This window comes from Vombatus ursinus, unplaced genomic scaffold (assembly GCF_900497805.2).
Source record: "Vombatus ursinus unplaced genomic scaffold, bare-nosed wombat genome assembly UNPS02001419.1, whole genome shotgun sequence".
In the NCBI taxonomy this organism is placed as follows: domain Eukaryota; kingdom Metazoa; phylum Chordata; class Mammalia; order Diprotodontia; family Vombatidae; genus Vombatus; species Vombatus ursinus.
Genome location: NW_020941197.1, coordinates 14,312,381 through 14,331,689, shown reverse-complemented (window position 1 = coordinate 14,331,689; position 19,309 = coordinate 14,312,381). Strand labels below are relative to the sequence as shown.

General features: G+C 34.4%; 1 protein-coding gene across 7 annotated transcripts in view; it reads left to right on the top strand.

The window, feature by feature from the left end:
• The first annotated feature begins 572 nt into the window (after window positions 1-572).
• CBLB (Cbl proto-oncogene B) overlaps window positions 573-19,309 on the top strand; it is a 109,534-nt gene continuing 90,797 nt past the window's right edge. For all 7 annotated transcript variants that reach the window (XM_027867123.1, XM_027867150.1, XM_027867105.1 and 4 more), the window contains exons 1-4: window positions 573-698; window positions 5,077-5,214; window positions 10,801-10,888; window positions 13,606-13,737. In XM_027867123.1, the coding sequence (XP_027722924.1) occupies window positions 634-698; window positions 5,077-5,214; window positions 10,801-10,888; window positions 13,606-13,737 (423 nt within the window). In that variant the 5' untranslated portion in view covers window positions 573-633. The remainder of the gene's footprint in view (window positions 699-5,076; window positions 5,215-10,800; window positions 10,889-13,605; window positions 13,738-19,309) is intronic.

The window sequence follows — 19,309 nt, the reverse complement described above, 5'->3', positions numbered from 1 at the left end:
TAGTCTTTGTGTTATCAAATTTAAGGTTTTTTGTTTTTTGTTTAGGAAATTACACAAAAGGAACTTGCACTGGAAGTCCAAGAAAGCTGCACATTTTTACCTTGGACAATTCAGCATATATCTTTAAGGGCTTTTAGCATGCACAAGGCACTGTTCAACCTGCAAAATTAGATTATGTCGTAGGTCTTAGCTTCTTGAATCTTACTTTAGGATCATTGATTTATTAGTGCTGGAAGGGACTCTAGAAGTCACCTAGTCCAGCATCCTTGTTTTACAATGCCAGTTGACATTGAACCACTGACATTACCCCACATGCTCACATTAACTATAGTGGTCTAGAAGAGGAGTGGGGAACCCTCAGCAAATCCTTTTATTAAGGGGATTTGTTCTGTGAAATTTGGATTCAGTCAAAGGGCCATACCTGAAGACACTTGTGGCCTTGAGGCCACAGGTTCCCCAGCCTGATCTAGAATTTTTCTGCAGAAATTGGAAAGTTAATTGAATGTATTCTTGGTGTCTGTAACTAATATACAGCATTTTCCAACTAATATAATTTCTTTTTTTTATATTTTAAAGCCTTGGGGTTCCATCTTACGGAATTGGAATTTTCTGGCTGTGACACATCCTGGTTACATGGCATTTCTAACATATGATGAAGTCAAAGCACGGCTACAGAAATACAGTACCAAACCTGGAAGGTGAGATATCTGTGGTTATATTGTTCAAGAATAACTCCTTATTTTTGAAAATTATAGCTATTTACAAATATTCTTGTGTTAATCACATAGTAGATTTAAGGTCCCCTGTAATGATAGAGTTTCCCTTCTGAAATTATCTCCAGTTTATCTTGTAGGTGTCTTATTTATACATAGTTGCCTTCATGTTGTCTCCTCCATTAGAATGTGAGCACCTTGAAGGCACAGAATGTTTTTAGCCTTTGTATCCCAGGGGCAGCTAAGTGGTGCAGTAGATAGAGCACTGGCCCTGAAGTCAGAAGGACCTGAGTTCAAATCTGGCTTCAGACCAAACACTTGACACTTACTAGCTGTGTGACCCTGGGCAAGTCACTTAACCCCAATTGCCTTAAAAACAAACAAGCAAAAAAAAAAAAAGCCTTTGTATCCCCAGAGCTTAATATCAGTACCTAGTGCACTTAATAAATGCTGGATTGATGTAATCTTCATGGATCAAAATAGTGTTTGTTGAATCTGACAAACCAATTATTTCTGCCTTAGACTGGTGGTAGTCATGCTGCACTTTTGATATGCTTGCCTTAAAATCCCTAAATGAGTTCTGAGAACAAAAACGTAAACAAAGGGCTAGTCTGTTGGCAAACTGTATGTATCTAAATGTATATGTGGTACTATTGTATTCTACTTTCTTGAGTATTCTTATTATACTTAAGAAGAACTTAAGTATTCTTATTATACTTAAGTTCTTAAGTATTTGTATTATACTTTTTTAAGTATGTGAGATTAAGAAATCAGGGAAAGCAAATATCGTAAAAATACTAAGTATTTTGGGAATTAGTTCCCTAGCAGATAAATTTACAGATCTAAAAAAGCTTATTGAGAGCTAAGCTTACAACTTTTCTTTCTGAAATGTTAAGAAGAGACCACCCAATTCTTATCTAGAATTGTCAGGCCATTGTCCACATTCTTCCTAGAATATACCGTGATTCAGGACTTTTAGCTTCTTCCCTTTCTCCCAATTAGGATGACTATTTGTATTCTCTCCACTTATCCAAACTCTTTATCTATCCAGGCCTAGCCCACCTCCTTCCTGATGCAGATCTTGACCATTTGGCCCATGCTGACCTCTCCCTTTTTTAAGACTTCATAGAACTAACTGTCTTTATCACTCACTATGGTGATTACAAAATTGTAGAACTTGATGATGTTAGAACTAGAGTGGACCCTGGAGAGTGTATAAAGAAACTCGGGCCCAGAGTCATGGAATTACCCACCTGGTTAGAAACAACTCCAAAAGGATAATGCATTTCTTCCCACCCTCAGTCCTTTGTGCTGTTTTGGAATCACAGCATTTTAGTCTTGAAAGGAAATAGATGATCTAGCCTTGCCTTTTTTTTTTTTTTTTTTTAAAGGGATGAGGAGGCTGAGGTCTATGGTGTTTTGATGATTTGTGCATAGCCACACAGCTAGTTAGTACCATCCCAGGACAGAGGTTTCTGATTGTGGTCTTAGTCCATTTTCATTAAAGTGCAACTGTTTTGCATGTTATAAACATTTGTTGAATTGTATTATTTGTGTCTAGTAATAGTCCTATTTCATAATGATTTTCTCTTAAAGTAAATAGGTACAGAGTGCCTAGGAGTTAGTTATCATGGGCCACTTTTGTAAAAATTTCTTACCATTTTATTTAAAAAAGCTTATTCAAATGCAGTCCAATAGCGTGGTAACTATTCCAGGCATGGGGGACAGCCAGTGCAAAGGCAGGGAGATGGGAAATGGAGTGCCATGTGTGAGGAACAGAGAAGGCTAGTTTGGCTGTATATATCTTATATGTACAGAGTTATTTTCATGTTGTTTCCCCCACTAGGGTTTGAGTTTCTTAAGGGCAGGGATAGTGTTTTTGCCTTTCTTTTTATCCTCAGCTTAGCACAGTGCCTGGTATAACATACATAAATCCTTAGTAAATGTTTGCTGACTGACTGGCTGACTGAATCATTAAGTATGGGGAGTAGAACCATTAATGTGCAGTGAAGCTGAAAAGATGGGAGGGGTAAGATTGTGCAAGGCTTTAAAAGAAGTGTTATTATTTTGTCCTTTTAGTAATAGGGAGCCACTGAGGTTTATTGAATAAGGGAGTGACATAGTTAGTGTTGTGCTTCAGAAAAATCACTTTGGCAGCTGTGTGAAGGATGGATTGGAGTAGGGTAGAGATTTAAAGCAGGGAGACCAAGGAGGATGTCATTTCAACAGTCTAGGGGAGAAGTGAAGAATGTCTGAACTAAAGTAGGGCTATGTGAGTAGAGAAAAGGGGTCAGATAGTGTAGAGTAGAAAAGGCAAGATCTGGAAACTGATTGGATTTGTTGAGTGAGAAGGAGTGAGACATCCTAGATAACATTAAAGCTTTGAACCAATGAGCTATATATTAGAAGAACGGGTGTTACCTTCAACAGGAGGTATTGTGGCACAACGATTTTATTGCTTTGAGTATTTTGTATATTTGATGTGCCCATAATTATATACTGCCATGATTTCTGGAATGCTTTTACCAAAGAACAGATTTTGGAATAGTACTGGAAAAGTTTATTTTAAAAGGCTCCTAGAATCTTTGACTGTTTCACGATGCCCAGGGGTGTGGGAGAACAAACAAAAAATTGTAAACACTCCAACATTTTAATGGTTCTTCCTTCTGGAATGGACATAACATGAAAAGAAAGATCTGGGGCACTCCAAAAGAGCAGAAATGATGAGACCTGTTGAAATTTTTGTGTCCCAGAAGAGGTGAGAGGGTGTGGTTAAACCAGGATTAAATCTTTTCCAGTGGGTAAGATGAATTGTTTTTATTTCATTCAAGTGCCTATCTCGTCAGGTTTTGTTTTTCTATTTTCTATGCTGGCCATATGTATTATTTTATTTTTAGTACTTCCTAGAGTTAAATGTGTAGTTATTAAGAATCATAGAATGATAGGCCTTTCTATATATAACATTCTTAGATATCATTGTAGTAATTCCCTTAATTATTATTCTAGGGAAAGGGATGTGGTTCACGCTCAAGGAAATTACCTAACTATAATTTGGGAATTATGCACTTTTGTGACATAGCCATCCAAGGATCCATTTGTCCTAATTCTAGGCTTTATCATGGTTTTCAGGAGAAAAATAGGAGCTATCCAGGCAAGCTCAGACTGTAGACTGCCCATGATTAGTCTACTCTCTTTCCTACCACCAACCTGGGCATGTGTTCCTATATGTTCAATCATAAATAAGCTACTTATATGCCTTTTGTAAATGCTTCAGTCATGAGTAAGCCAATGCACACCCAAATTGGGACAGTCTTTTTGGTGATTGTTAGTTATACTTCAATATCTTCACCCACTCTGCTTCTGGGGAAAGGGGCCAAGCCTAATTAGCTTGAATCAATCAATCATATTCTGCTAGTCTGTGTGCAAGTTGATTAAATTCAGACTTCATAGCCACTATTAAATAGTTAATTGCCTTGTAAAGTTATTTTTACAGTACTTGGTTCGTCAATAACCGTTATATATCAGAAGATTTTTATTTCAGTTGGATACATTTAGGCAGTCAAGCTGTTTAAATGTATCCAACAAAATTAATTGACCCAATTTTGATCTGTTTAACAGGTCATAAAATTCAAATATAAAGAATATGACAAGTGTGAAGGCAACATATTTTGCTATGTTACATTTTGTAAAGTTATGAAGAGAAATTGTCTGAAATTTTTAAAATAATAAAGAAGACATTTAAAGCTTTGCTAATGTCTCCTGCTAGCCTTTTCCTTTGATTAATATTACTGAACAATTTGACTACTTAGGTGAAATATTGAGTTTGACAGGATTAAGTAGCTGCTATGAACTCAAATATTTTAGTTGCTCACTAATGTAATTTAGAGATATTTTGGAGCTTTTCTGCATGAAAAGAAAAAATAGAGTGGCCATCATAATTGCAAAGTAAATCATTTTTAAAAGCAATTTACCTAATAAAATAAAAAAACTCCAAATATTATTTTAAAATTATAAGTAAGATATAGTTCAGAATGAGGTTCTATATTGCTTCTTTAGATGCTAATATGCAAGCATATCTCACTTTTTTTTTTGGTCTGAGAAATCTAAGTTACTTGAGAAATATAATTTTAATTTTCTTCAGTGAAATAGGTAAATGAAAACTATCAGTGACCATTTATTTCATCAAGAACTGGGAATTTATAGCAGGTTACAAAACATGTTATAAAACATAAAAATAGATCCCAGGGCTCCTAAATCTGACTTACTGCCATATCAGAATATATATTCTCTTTTGCTGGATATATTTAACAGATAAGAATCTTGTATAAAAGATTAAGCCTTTTCCCCCCTTTCTTTTATTCAGCTACATTTTCAGGTTGAGTTGCACTCGACTGGGACAGTGGGCCATTGGATATGTCACAGGAGATGGTAACATCTTACAGACCATACCTCACAATAAGCCTTTATTTCAAGCCCTGATTGATGGTAGCAGGGAAGGATTGTAAGTATTAAACATTTTATGGTTAAAGGTATCAATTCATTCTTTGTTATTTGTAAGATTGTAAATTAGAGAATGAATTTTAATGCATGAAGTAGGTGAGGTATTTGATTGTAGGAATCTTGGAGAACAACTGAATAGCATCATTTACTTATATGTTCATGAAGAGAGTAACCTTTGTTAAAATTCATTATGATCTTTTCATTATTTATCTCCAAAAAACCACCAAATTGACTAAATTAATTCAAAACAAATGTATTTTAGAATATTGAGTTTAGTAACAAATTGAGAGACTTAATGTATATGTCTTTGAGAGAGGTTTTACCTGAAATATTTTCAAAACAAATAACAAGGAGGTTTCCCCCAAAAAAGTAGCTGTTTTACTCCACTCTTGCTATTGCCTTTAGTATAGCTTAATATGTTTGTATGTTCGAAGTATCTTGAAGTTTTTAAGTTTACATGGTTTATTATTTATATTAGCACCTCCCTCCTGGGGTTGTTGTGAGGATCAAATGAGATAATAATTGTAAAGCAGTGTGCTTGGTGCATGGTAGGTACTATATAAATGTTAGTTAGAATTATTATCATCATTATTACTATAACACCAGCTTGATGTCCAAATAGCTCATCTTGATAAAAAAAAACCATATTCTATTTTTCTAAGCCAAAGTATGTGTGTGTGTATACACACATACATTACACATGTATATACATATATATATACATTTCTATATACATACATGCATACCTTGCATACCATTCTATCAATATAAAAGTCACTATTATTGTTTCTCAATTTAATAATGCTCTTAACTCTACATAAAGCCGTAGGAATCTAGTAGACTCCTTATCAATGGAAATAGATACTATACACCTTCCATTTCAGTACCACACGTTTCTTTTTCCTTTTCTTTTCTTTTCCTTTTTTCCTCTACCTTGCTAAGTTCTGTGGCAAATTCTATGATGAGTAGCTCAGAGGGCGTAGATGATCTGAGTTGTTCAGCAGTGAACCCAGCATGAGGCAGTCCACCAGAGTTGTAGAAGAAAAAGTGATTCATTAAATTCCTAGGTCAACCATGGAAAAGAGAAGGAATAGGAAGGTTTAAGGAAAAGAATTTATTTTATTTCATCTATGGATTTTAAGAGATAACTAGGATTAATCAGTGTAGCAGTAAGTATTAATGAGCATCTAAAACTAGTATTTGTCTAAATTCACTGTTTACATTTGAATTATTTATTTATTTCCCTAGAGTATGTTTAAGGATTTTCGTGTGTTATTAGTAGATATTATTGGCTATTTTTTCTGAGAATATTTATCAGAGGTGATAGTTTCAGCTCTTCTTAAACTGACTTGCAACCCACAGTTTAAGAAATGTTAAAGGGGTTGTGAGTGGAAAAAGTTTAAGAAGCCCTGGATCCTACATTATAGGTTAGCAAACCCAGTTTGGCTCATGGGACAAACCTGTCACTCCTGTTTTTGTATAACCTGTGAGTGAAGAATTTTTTTTTTTTTACATTTTAAAATATAAACCTTATTTTAAAATGTAAAAACCATTCGTATCTTGTATTTATTAAAAATAAGCGAACAAACAAAACCTAAGCTGGCCATAGTTTCTCCACTCCTGGTCTAAATGGACCATAGATGGGATAATTTTGCTATAATTTATCATTTTCATAGTTAATATCCATAGCCAGGCTAATCTCATATTTAGCTAGGTGATACCCAGTAGAAGCCATGGGACTTTGCCATCTTTCAAAAACTAAGAATGTAAAATTAAAACAGTGTTATCAAAGTAGTCCAGTGCAGGAGTTAAATTGAGAACATTCTGACAAATTAAAATTATTATCATTTCAAGACTCTGGTGTGATGTGTTTTTTCCCCCTTCTTGTAACAAATTGCCACCTGTTTGTGACCAAATGGAACATATTTACTGGATTTGGGTAGTAGCTATAAATGATTTTGACACTAGCTTTGTTTGTGTGTATGCACATACTTAAGTAAGGAGCTACAAAATGGTGTTGTAGAAGATGTGTTGGAATTGGTCAGCAAAAAGCAGAATTCTTTTGCTTCTTCTGACATCACAAGAACATGCAGAAGTTTTTTTACTTAACCTTTTTGAGCCTCATTTTTCGTATTTGTAAAATGCAATTTGGTGTATTTACCTTCCAGTGTTGTGAAACTCAAACAAGATAATTTCTGTAGAGTGCTTTGGAAACCATATAATGATTATTAATATATTATTAATATATATGTATAAATATGATCAAATGTAAAGGAATGACATGGGACTTGGGATGTTGGGTTTAGTTGCTTTTAGGAAGATAAATATGTAAAATATCCAGGATGGATGATATTTTATTTTAATGATCATAAATAGGGATAGAAGCTCTAAAAATACTTTGGCCAATTTCAATATATATCATTTTTGGCAAATACTGAAATGATTATTCTGAAGTCCAATTGAGAGCTGCCTTTGTTATTGCTTTCTTCTCGTTTAGTCCTTCACAGTCATGGAGAACAGTGGATCAGTTTCATTTCCATGTGCTTGAAGAGAGTAGCCTTCTCCCCTATCGGCTCACCAGCCCTAATTCCCTTAACATTTCCTCTGGAACTTAGTTTCCATCCCTTTAATTTTCCTTGTCACTCTTTTTCTGAATCCTTTCTAGGTTTTCCACATCCTTTTAAAAGTCTGATGACCAGAATGGGACACAATACCTTAATGAGGGTATAAAAGTAAAAAATTACCCCCCCAGCCCTTGCATGTCATTATTTTTATTACATCCTAGGGTCATGTTGGCTTCCCTCCTTCCCCAAAATGGCACTGCATGGCTCACTCATTCAGATTGTAGTTAACTATGACCACCATCCCTAGGTCCTTATCTTGCCCAGCTCTTCCTGACCCATCCTATATTAGTATTGCTTGTACCTTTTCCCCACCCCCCAAAATTTTATTCAACAAGCATTTATTGAGTACTTACCTTGTATAAAGCCCTGTGATGGGTGATGAGGGAGGTGGAATGGAACACAAAGAGGTGTAAGACACTGTTATTGCTCTTAGTAAACATGAAAGCCAGTTCGATGAGATGTATGCAGATAAATATAATGTAAAATCAAGTTTGAGTACATAAGGAAAACAAATTCTTAGGAGAGGTCAGAGGAGGGAAATCTTTCGATTTAGTACTACAGAATTTGGTGGACATGCTTATTTTAGGTGTTAGAGATATGAAGATAAAAATGAAACCATCCTCTCTACACACTTTATGGAAGAGATGATATTTCCTTTCTGCTTTGAATGAAGTGGGGTGAGGGAGTATTATTACGTGAGGCAGAGAGAAAAAAGGATTCCAAGTAGAGAGAATGGAATATGCAAAAAGCACAGAGATGGGAAAATGTCTCCAGAAAGGAGAATATCTCTGAGGCAAAACAGGTGGTGCATTTTGACTGGAGTGTGGGGCATATGACCATTATGTAGTGTAATATTATATTGGAAAGGTAAATTGGAACCAGATTATGAAGAGACTCAGCTATCAGGCCTAAAGAGTTTCACCTTTGTCCTCTAGGCAGGAGGGACACATTAAAAGTTTTTCAGCAAGACAGTGATATATTCTTATTTCTGCATCAAGAAAATTAATCTGATAGTGCCTGGCACATAGTAGGTGCTTAAAAATGTTTCTTCATTGATGTACTGACATTGGTATTGAAGGGTAGAAAATGAGAGCAAGGCAGAGCAGTTTGGAGATGTTGCCATTGTCGATTAGAAAGTGAGAAGGATACACTGTTACTAAAGCAATGCCAGTGGAAACAACAAAAGTAAACAAAACAAAACAAAATTAAAAAAAACCCAAAATCTAAATGGCATGCTTTGTAATTAAATTATGCATGTCAATGGAGAAATACACCTCCCTTCTTTCTTTGCAGAGATGTTGGACTATGGGTGTGGAACATTGCCTGTACTGTCAATCTCAGCTAATATTTTTGTTTTTCTTAACTGCTTTTCTGTCTCTTTGTTATTTTTAAAAAGTTTTTTTTTTGTTTTTGTTTTTGTTTTTACAAAGGATACTTCACTGTGTAGGGGAAAAGGGGAGGGATATATTTGGAAATTAAGATGATATAGAAACAAAAATTATTAACTTTTTTTTTTGATAAAAAAAAACAATGACCTGAAATAGAGTGAGTGACAGTTGAGTATATAAAGGGGAGAGATTGCCAAATTACACTGGGTGCAATTTGTTCTCAGCTACTTTACACTTCTTCCTACTGAAGTTTCTCCACTTTTTAAAGATAATTTTTTTTTCCATTTTGCCAAAGTTATTTTGGGGGAAAAAATTTCCCCTCAAAAGTGTATTTTGAATTCCAGGTAATTTGCTGTGACTTCCAGATGTTGAGTATTTTCTTAGCTCTTTCTAGCAAGTCATCCACAAAGCTGTTCATAAGAGTGACCCCCCCCGGGACACATTGCCAAGGGAATTGTATTTGTTTTTTTTTTTTTTAATTTTTTTTGTGGGGGGGGATTGTATTTATAATCTTTATGTAGAAAAGAGAAGACATTCATTTTGTTCAAAATATACATATGTAACCATTTTGGGGGATAGTTTTCTGAATTAGCAGGAAAATAATTTAACATGATGGGGTGACTTCAGTGGTTCTCCACTGCCTGGGAAGTGAAATTGGTTTAACCTTTGCTGCTTTGTAGGTTTTCCATAATCTGGCTTTCTATCCTTGATAATAGAAGTAAGCACATGGTATTCTACATAAAACTTTCAAATCACACACACACCCACATCCACACTCATTAATATATGCAGTCAACTGAAACACACAGTCTTTCCTTTTCCCATGATCTTTTTAAAGAACATCTGTTTCTTAACCTTTACTGTTGGTAGAAAAAAAAATCAAGGTAACAACCCATCTTCAATTGGATCTTGTTAACTATGTGTTTTTTGAAATCTTTTCTTTTTTTGGTAAAAAATTTTATTTTTACATATTTGTCACTCCCACATGAACACAGAATAAATCCGTTATTAATTTTTGCCGTATGTTAACACATTAAAATATCATAGTAAGACTATATTAACATTAATCAGATATATCAAAAGAAAACAGTTGACCTCTGGAGTAAAACTTTCAGCTATGTAAAGGAAATACACTGTAATTCCTTGACAATAAATGTACTTTGTTGCTTTATTTCATGTCTGTTCAGTTACTAAAATTCAGACTATTTGAGCCATAAGAGCAGGGAACTATGCCTTATATGCTTTGTATACATTTTAGTGCCTCACATAATGCTTTGTACATAATAAGTACTCAACAAATATTTCTTGAATCAGTGAGTGAATGAATGTTAAAGTGAAAGGGACTTTAAATATAGCAGAATTTGAGGGAAAGAAAATAGAGAATTGTTTGCAAGTGAACCTTGTATTGCTAGGCATCCAGGAAGAGATTTTTATTAATGGGAATGTGTTAAAGGAAGAAACTTTGAACATTATGTTTGACAATTTTAGATTTAGAGATCAATAAATGTAGTTGCAAGCAGTTCAACCTTTTTGTTACTGTTAGATTAACAATAATTTTTATGTTTCAAAATTTAGCTACCTATATCCTGATGGACGAAGTTACAATCCTGATCTGACGGGATTGTGTGAACCTACACCACACGATCATATCAAAGTTACACAGGTATGTTTGATTTCAGATGCATGTACATATAATTAGTGAACCCATTTACTGTGTGTTTTATAGAGAATTAGTATGAGTTTCAGAAATGAACTATCATTATTAATATCCTGGCTAAAAGACTGGATTCAGTTCAGAGCTATTTTAAGTGAAATTTAAGAATGTATTTGAGAAAATTAGGCAGTTTTCTTTAAATTCTCAAGAAGAGTTTTTGTTCAGTTCTTATTTCTTCTCTTTGGAATAAGATTTTTATAGAAACATGTTTTCTGTTGGGTAGTAATAGATTTGATTTTTTTAAAAAAGGAAATCCTAAGTAATTATTATTAGGAGAGTGGTGATAGGATATATAGAAGTATTTCAAGTCTTTTAAAGGTAATAATTTTGGAGAAGTCACCTTTTTTAAACTGTAGCTAGCCATTTGCTTTTTACTCCTTCCAGTAGAACATCTACTTTTTATTTCTTCTGCTTTTCATATCTAACTGAATAGCATTTATGTGAAGCTAATGTAGTGTGTGAACAGATTTGTGTGTGTGTGTGACATAAATCCTAATTTTTTTTTGCCATTATCCTCACTCTTTTCTGTAATGTCTACTAAAGAACCTAAAATATAGACAATATAGATGATTTCTGAAAGCCTTGAAGAAATTGAGAGAAAAAAACAGTTAACTTGTATCTTCTATATATCAAGTCTTGAAAAATAAATAGCTATTTTAAGACTTGAGTTGTTGTTTGAGACAGTAAAATTTGAACACACCTTTTTTAAAAAAATTCTACTTTGTCATTTTTCTGGCTTTTAAATTTTTTTTTGTTGTGATAATATGCTTAATTTTTTTCTTTTAAATAAACCAGTGCACATTATTTCCTGAAGACAACCTTTATTAAGTTATATATTCAATTCAGTTGTTTCATAATTTCTTTTGCTAAACTGTCCCTAGGGTCAAAGGGAATTTTCTTTAATATATCTTCCCATGATTTTAAATTTCTCTTTTGGATATGCATTACCAGCATTGTTAAATAATTATCGCCTTTATAACTCTTTGGTAATTTGTTGACTTTATTACCTGTTATGTTGTTCTTTTCCAATGGGGTCAATACTTGTGTTCAATAATGTTTTAAACAGTTTTTAAACTTTTTTTTATTTGTTGTATAGCTTATTCTCTAAATAAGACTATAAACTTCTTGAGCACAGAGACAATCTCTTAAGCAGAGAAGTGGTTATTCTTTTTTATTATCTATTATTATATTATATTAGATGGTTATTATTATACCTTATAACAAGGTATAAAATATAATAACTATCTAGCATATTGGTAGGTACATTGTAGTTGCTCAGTAAAGTCAAACTAGTATCTTGCCTCATAATATATCACTCCAATTTTATTTTTTAGCTTTCCACTACTAATCACTTCTCTATATTTCTTTTTAAAAATTTTTTTATTAATTTATTTTGATTTATCAGCAATCATTTGCATAAGCTTTTGAATTTTAAATTTTTCTCCCCCTCCTTCCCCTCTTGGAATTTCTGTTGTTCTTGTTGTTTGTCCTTTGTTTTCCAGATGGACCAGTGACAATATGGGTGATATCTTGACTTTCATATGAATTAGATTTAAAAATGAGGCAGAGTTGTGCAAAGTCATCAGTCTTTCCCTGAGACATCAAAAGTCTAGTGGCAGGACAAAAATTAAGAGAACTGGCAGTGGCCCAGAATGCGGTGGATGACCTTGGCGTCTTTGATGCCTGACTAAGCTCTAAGCATTTGCTAGCACCTACTTCGACTGCCTTCATGACCATTGGAACAGATTGTTCTCATCCACTCATTCAGCTGGGGGTAGGCTTTAACATGCTTCGGGGAGATATCCCCCTAACTCACTGAAAGATTTGAGGCCTGTTGGTAACCCTCAGCATGGTTTAGCCCATTGGGGAGATGGTTTACCAGAGTGTGGCTGCTTTGCAATGCTGTAGCTTCTTGGAGCCACAGGTGGCAGTTGGGTGAAGGTACATACCCAAGAGAGATGAGCAGCCCTGAAAAGGGCTTGGCAAGCACTCATACCAAAGGTGCTAGTCCTCCCTGAACACCCCATACACCTGGCACATAGTAAGTGCTATATAAATGCTAGCTTAAATTATTATTTTCATTTGAAGTAAAAATGGGGAAAGAGAAGAAATACTGTTTCAGATTCCATGGTTTAAAAATGAGTATTGAGATGGTTTCAAGTATATTTTTCTTTTTTAAATGTTCAAAAAAAAGGGGAAGAAAATATTTATATAATTTGAGGCAGGACAAAACTAATCTATAATAGCTATGATACTTTAATACTTTGAAAAATGAGTATGACTTAGTGTGAAAGGAATTTGATGTTTATAAACTAAATACTATATTCACATTTAATTTAAAATAGATTTTTTTTTTCTCTTAAGTCAGTGTAACTGGTTAAGGAAAATTGATCCCTTTACAAAGGAAAATGGGAAACATTAAATAATCCGTAGCAGTATAGACTTTTAAAATGCTAATAAAAGCTTAAATCTTTAAAAGCTATTATTTCATATAATCCAAGTTATGGTCATGAAGTTTATGTGAGACATTTGCAACATGTATTAAGTAGCAAAGTAATCTTGTTGGTATCCTAGTGTGAGGTACTTTTGGGGAATACTATTTAAGAAAATTCTGTTTTAGCTGATTGTGCTAGAAATGTATTAACTTTGACATTGTCTCATTTCAGGAACAATATGAATTGTATTGTGAAATGGGCTCTACTTTCCAGCTCTGTAAGATCTGTGCAGAAAATGATAAAGATGTGAAGATTGAGCCTTGTGGGCACCTGATGTGTACTTCTTGTCTCACTGCATGGCAGGTATTGTCATGGTTTGACTCAGTTTTTTCATTGACTTCTGTCTTATATTCCCGGTTTTTATTTTGTGATCACTTCTTACACTATGAACTTCTTAAATCCTTAGAAAGAATTTAAGTTTTTTTTTGGTCATCTCACCTTAAGTATTCATTTACGTTCCAGGTTAGTTTTTCGCTTTTCACCGGTTGTACTTTTCCCCCTTATGTGGCTATTTTACTGGTACTAGTGATTGTCGCTGCTTTTCCTAGGGAAAAGAAGTACAATTTAAAATAGATTATCACCAAGTCAGTACCAAACATATAGTAAGCACTTGGTAATGCTAGTGTGGTATACTCATTAGCAATATTTATAATGCCATAGACTTTTAACTTCTTAAGGCAGCTCAGTGAAAGAATGTTTCTATTTCCAATATATATTCTATATAAAAAATGAATAAAGGCATCATTTTTAGTGATAATGTAGAAAACATTGAAAATGTCTTTGGCTATGACTCTATCCTTAGTAGTAACCAATTGGGGGGGGGATGAGGAAGATAGAATTAAGCTCAGATTGTTTTAGCGTTAAGTTCTCGATGCGACCTGAGCTGACATTTTGCCCAATAAGGGATTAAATTAATAGGAAGCCTTTGGGTTGATGGCCTTCAAACAAATGCTTTTCTCAGACACTAAAAATAATATCCTTTTTTTTCTTCATTGCGAGACACTTTTCATGTAGTATACTCCTGCACTGGAGAAATACTGAAGTTCAAAGTTTATCCACCATTAGATAGGGCCTGTTCTGTTTCTGCTCCTTTCTGGGATACTAAATGTTGAGCTGCCACTCACTCCACATCCACCCTCCTTCTTCTAGCTTGGGAATTGATAGCGCCTAATCAGTTTGTGGGTAAAATGTTTACCTCATGAGAATTTGGCTGCATAGAAGTCCTCCTATTGTTATACTGGCTAGTATTAGGAAGCAACACTGAAGTAGGAGTCTGAAGCTCACAACAGCGTGATGGAATTTCTTTCATAATCAGCCTTTACCATATAAATCAGTGTAGTAAGCTTTTATATATTTGCTTGCCTGCAGTGACTTAAAGTATGTCTATGAGTAAAGAGAGAAAATTGATTTAATTTATTTTATTTTTCCTCTTTTGGGGAGGATAGTAGTGGTACTTGAAAATGTGGGCCTGAATATAATTTTTAAAAAAAAGCTATAAATTTGTCAGTTGATGGCTTCATTGTTGCAAAAAAGTTGCATTATTGTTGCACCAGAGTTGTTCCCAGTTGTTATAGCTGTGACATTGTTTTCTGTGTTTTTGACTCTGATATATTTCCATTTATTCTCCATCTGGTACAATTTATCTGCTAATTAATCATTTCCCAAGACTCTGTGCTTTTTATTATTACTGGACTAGTTTCATACGAAGACATAAAGTTGGTAAATTATTTACATTCAGTAATCATTCTTTTCCCCTCCAAAGAACTCTTCCTTATTATGTTTAGAAATTCAAGAAATTTGTAAACTGTCAGGCACTAAAAGCAGATATTTGAGGAACAAATCCAGAAAAAGCTGTGGAAGGATCAGAACTAGCAAAACATAGAACTTAGAATTATTTAGGAATAATTCAAAGTAGAAATATGAACTTTTTGTTCATTGACTATTATAATATTTATTTTGTGATGTAATTTATTATGATGAATATTATTTCAATATATTCATCTTTTGTATTGAGATTTGTAACTAGTATACAAAGTCATGACTTGTCATTTTCTGATTTGTTTTCATTTGTTTGTATAGTAAGGTCAATGTAGACTTAAAATTACAATGTAATATAATATAATATAAAGTAAATGGAGGCACAAAATATATGTGTGTGTATGTACATACATACATACACATACATATATATACTCATATACATATATACATACATACTTATATATAAACACTCATTTTTTTCTTCCCCCCATGGATTCCATGGAATCCATGGGGGGAAGAAAAAGATGAGTGTTAGAAAAAGAATTTATAATTAGTCTTAGCATCCAAGGCTTGAAGGTACCTTAGTGATCATCTAGGCCAACTCACTAATTTTAGAGAAGAGGAAAGTGAGGCCCAGAGCATTTTGGTGACTTGGCCAGGTGGTAAACCTAAGATATAAACCCATGTCCTTGACTACAAATCCATTGTTTTTTTCACTATGCAACTCTGACCTCTTTGCTCTTGTAGTTCAGTAACACAATTAATACCCACTAAGCTTTTCTCTAAGACTGTACTGGACTTCTTATTTCTATTGCGCTGAGAAGTAACCACAAGCTAAATCTACCCATTTTCTCATGGACTTGGTGTTTGTTTGATCTTGGAAGCTGCCATTACAAATTTGGGACCTGGACTCTGCCCCTCCCCCACTCTCCTCTTTATGCTGAGTATAAGAAGTTAGGTTATTTTCCTCAAGTCTTTTTTTTTTTTCTTTTCTTGCCAGGCTACTAAGTCATTTTTATCAAATCTTTTTTTTTTTTTTTTTTTTGGTCTTGAGTCATTACTAGCAGTACAAAAATTAAGACCAACCCTGTGGTATCCCAGAGACTCAACTTTTAGAGATTCCTTTGCGATATTAAAAGAGGTAACATTGAAATGTTCTGTATCTCTTGAGGATATTGTTCTCCTTTTTCAGTATCAGAATCTCTAAGTGATTATTAACTGTAAGAGTACTTAAGATTATATTCTAATTCCAGACCATTTCTTTTGCTAATGAGTTTCTACCTGCAGGTTTTTATATTCTACAGTACTTATATTTTCCTGGTATGTAGGTACTGGGTTTAGAGTGTTTTTCCCATCATTCTGTAAGTTCCTGATGTCACACTTGGTTTGTTTGCTGAAGTGTATGATTTAACTGAGTAACCAGGACATGCTAATGTCTGCTGAATTGTAGTGGTGGATTGCCACGCTTTTTTCTTTCTTTTTCTAACACCTTGGGTGAACCTTCAAAGTTGCTATATCAGCAAGTTTAATTATATCAATTAAAAATAAGCCTTAGTAAAAGTCCTGTATGTTTTGCCAAGAACTGGCAAATCACTTGGAAACAGAGGAACAAGAATGAAAAACATTATGTTTTCTACCAAAGGACATTTATTAGCAAATCACTCCTCAGATGACAAATGCACACTAAATTTTCCTCCCATTAGGTGCTACACTTTCAGCTTAATCAAACTTCATTGCGAATTTAACTTTTGTATAATTAATGAGAAAATGAAGAAACATACTGTAGCGATGTCAGTTTTACAGGCTGCAAGTGGTTAGTGTTTAATTGCTGTCATGATGGCTCATTAGTCATGCCTCAGGAGAGGTTTCCTATACTTTTTTTTCCCTCCAACTGAAACATCTGTGTTATTTAATAAATGGAATAAGCAGGCCTGAGTCTGCACAGAATACTAAGTGATATGTCAGATAATTTATCTCCCTAGAGACTCTATTGGATACAGTTTCATTCTAGATGCTTCATTTTGATTGAACTTTTGGCTGGAGGAGCAGTAGAGTTTGCTTCCATTCCCTCAGCTGAATCAAATATTAACTAAGAGGCATTTTTTTCTCATGATAATTTTTATCTGGTTTTCTGTGGTATCATGCTTATTGTGGAGCAGTGAAGGCTCGTGTCAATATAGAACATGGAATGAGAATTTGTGCTTCAGTAATGTGCCTGGTATAAGGAGAATAATTCACAAACTGTTTACTTTGGAAGGTACCTTAAAATTTCCCCACACAATAAAAATAGTTAGCTCTTTCCAAAAGACATTTGCTTTCAAATGTTGAATGCATATTATTGTTGAAAACTTTAATTCAGTGTAGAAGAAAAAGCCCAAAAATTTCAGTTTTGATTGTTGCTATCTATTTCTAAAATGTTTTATGGAAACAAAATGTAGTCATGATTTTTAGCATCATCGGTCACTAAGAAATTTTTTATCTACAGTTAATCTACATGTGATATCTAGATATATAAATGAAATGTGAGAGAGTGAGAGAGTGACTGAAAGGAGGGAAAGAGGAAGAGAAACACAGAGAGAATATGTGTAGGTGGCTAGCAAGTGTCATGGAGACCTGGTTCTGCTGAAAATAATTTAAATGCTTACCTATCAGAGCCTGGAATTGAGGGTTGGGGGGGAGGGGATATGATGGTGGCTAGAAAGACGGTCTTTTGAAGAAAGTAGTTGGTTGATTGGTTGGTTGGTTGTTGTCCTTCTTTCTCAGAGAGGACCAAAATGACCTCACTATGCTAGAGTGAGTCCACCTGTGGCTGATCAGACCAATACAAGCTCAAGTTGTGCACAAATAGTCCATGTGAAAATTGGGGGTGGATTCTCTGAATTTACACATCTTGCATTTCTTTTGAGCCATTTCAATTCTGCTTTGCTCATAAAACACAGCACCTTTTCTGATAAGGGCATGCCATGCTGGGTGATCCTGTGCCAGTGTCTCCCATGTCACACAATCAATTCCAAAGTTCTTAAGTGAGACCTTGAGAGTGTCCTTGTGTCGCTTCTTCTGACCACCATATAAACACTTGACCTGTGTGAGTTCTCCATAAAATAGTCTTTTTGGCAAACATACGTTTTGCATTCGAACAACTTGGCCAATCCATTGGAGTTGTGCTTCTTGAAATAGAGTTTGAATGCTTGGCACTTTGGTTCAAGAAAGGACCTCAGTGTCTGGTATCTTATCCTGCCAGGTGATCTTCAGAATCTTCCTAAGAATTCAAATGTAATTTGTAATTTGATTCAAATTTAAAGTGGTTTGGTATAATGGAAAGATGCTGGAATTAGAACTAGAGGAACTGAACTCGAATCCTGCTTCTGCCAGTTACTACCTGTGTGACTTTGCTCAAGTCACTTAACTTTCTCTGGCCTCAGTTTCCTAGTCTATAAAATGAGGGGCCAACCTTTAAGGTTTGCTCCCAGCTGCAAATTAGGGATTCTATGTGTGGCATGAGTTCTCTAGTCATGGTAGATCACAAATCCATGTAAAGCAATAATCTGTACCACTCTGGCTTAACTCTTCATTTGATTTGGTGTATGAAACTTGGCCAGTGTTGTATATTTTAATAAGATACCAATCACTGAGTAATTGTTTTTGATCTATTTAAGGAGCCATAATAAAAATTAAAATCTGGGGCATATAATTCAGTGTTATTTACACGGCCGTCAAATTTTCTTTGCTAAAAACAAACGAACAAATGGATGTATGTCTGCCTTCTTCCACACCTCAGAACCCCTCTACATATTCACCTTTTTCTTTTCCTTTACCTCAGGGTTGCCAGAGCCAATGCTTCTGCTTGTATTTCCTGTCCCAAATCTTGTCTGCTCTGGAATCTTCCCCCCTTCTTAATTTCTCATTCCTTCTCTTTCTCTTTCTACTCTTCTTCAGGGATATATAGTAAGTGCTTAATAAATGTTTTCTTTCTTTCTTTGGCCTCACTTACTTGTGGTGTGACCCTGGGAAATAACTTAACCCATGTCTGACTTAGTTTCCTCAGTTCTAAAATGGGGATAATTGTAACAATACCCAGCAATATTATGAGGATCAAATGAGATAATATTTGTAA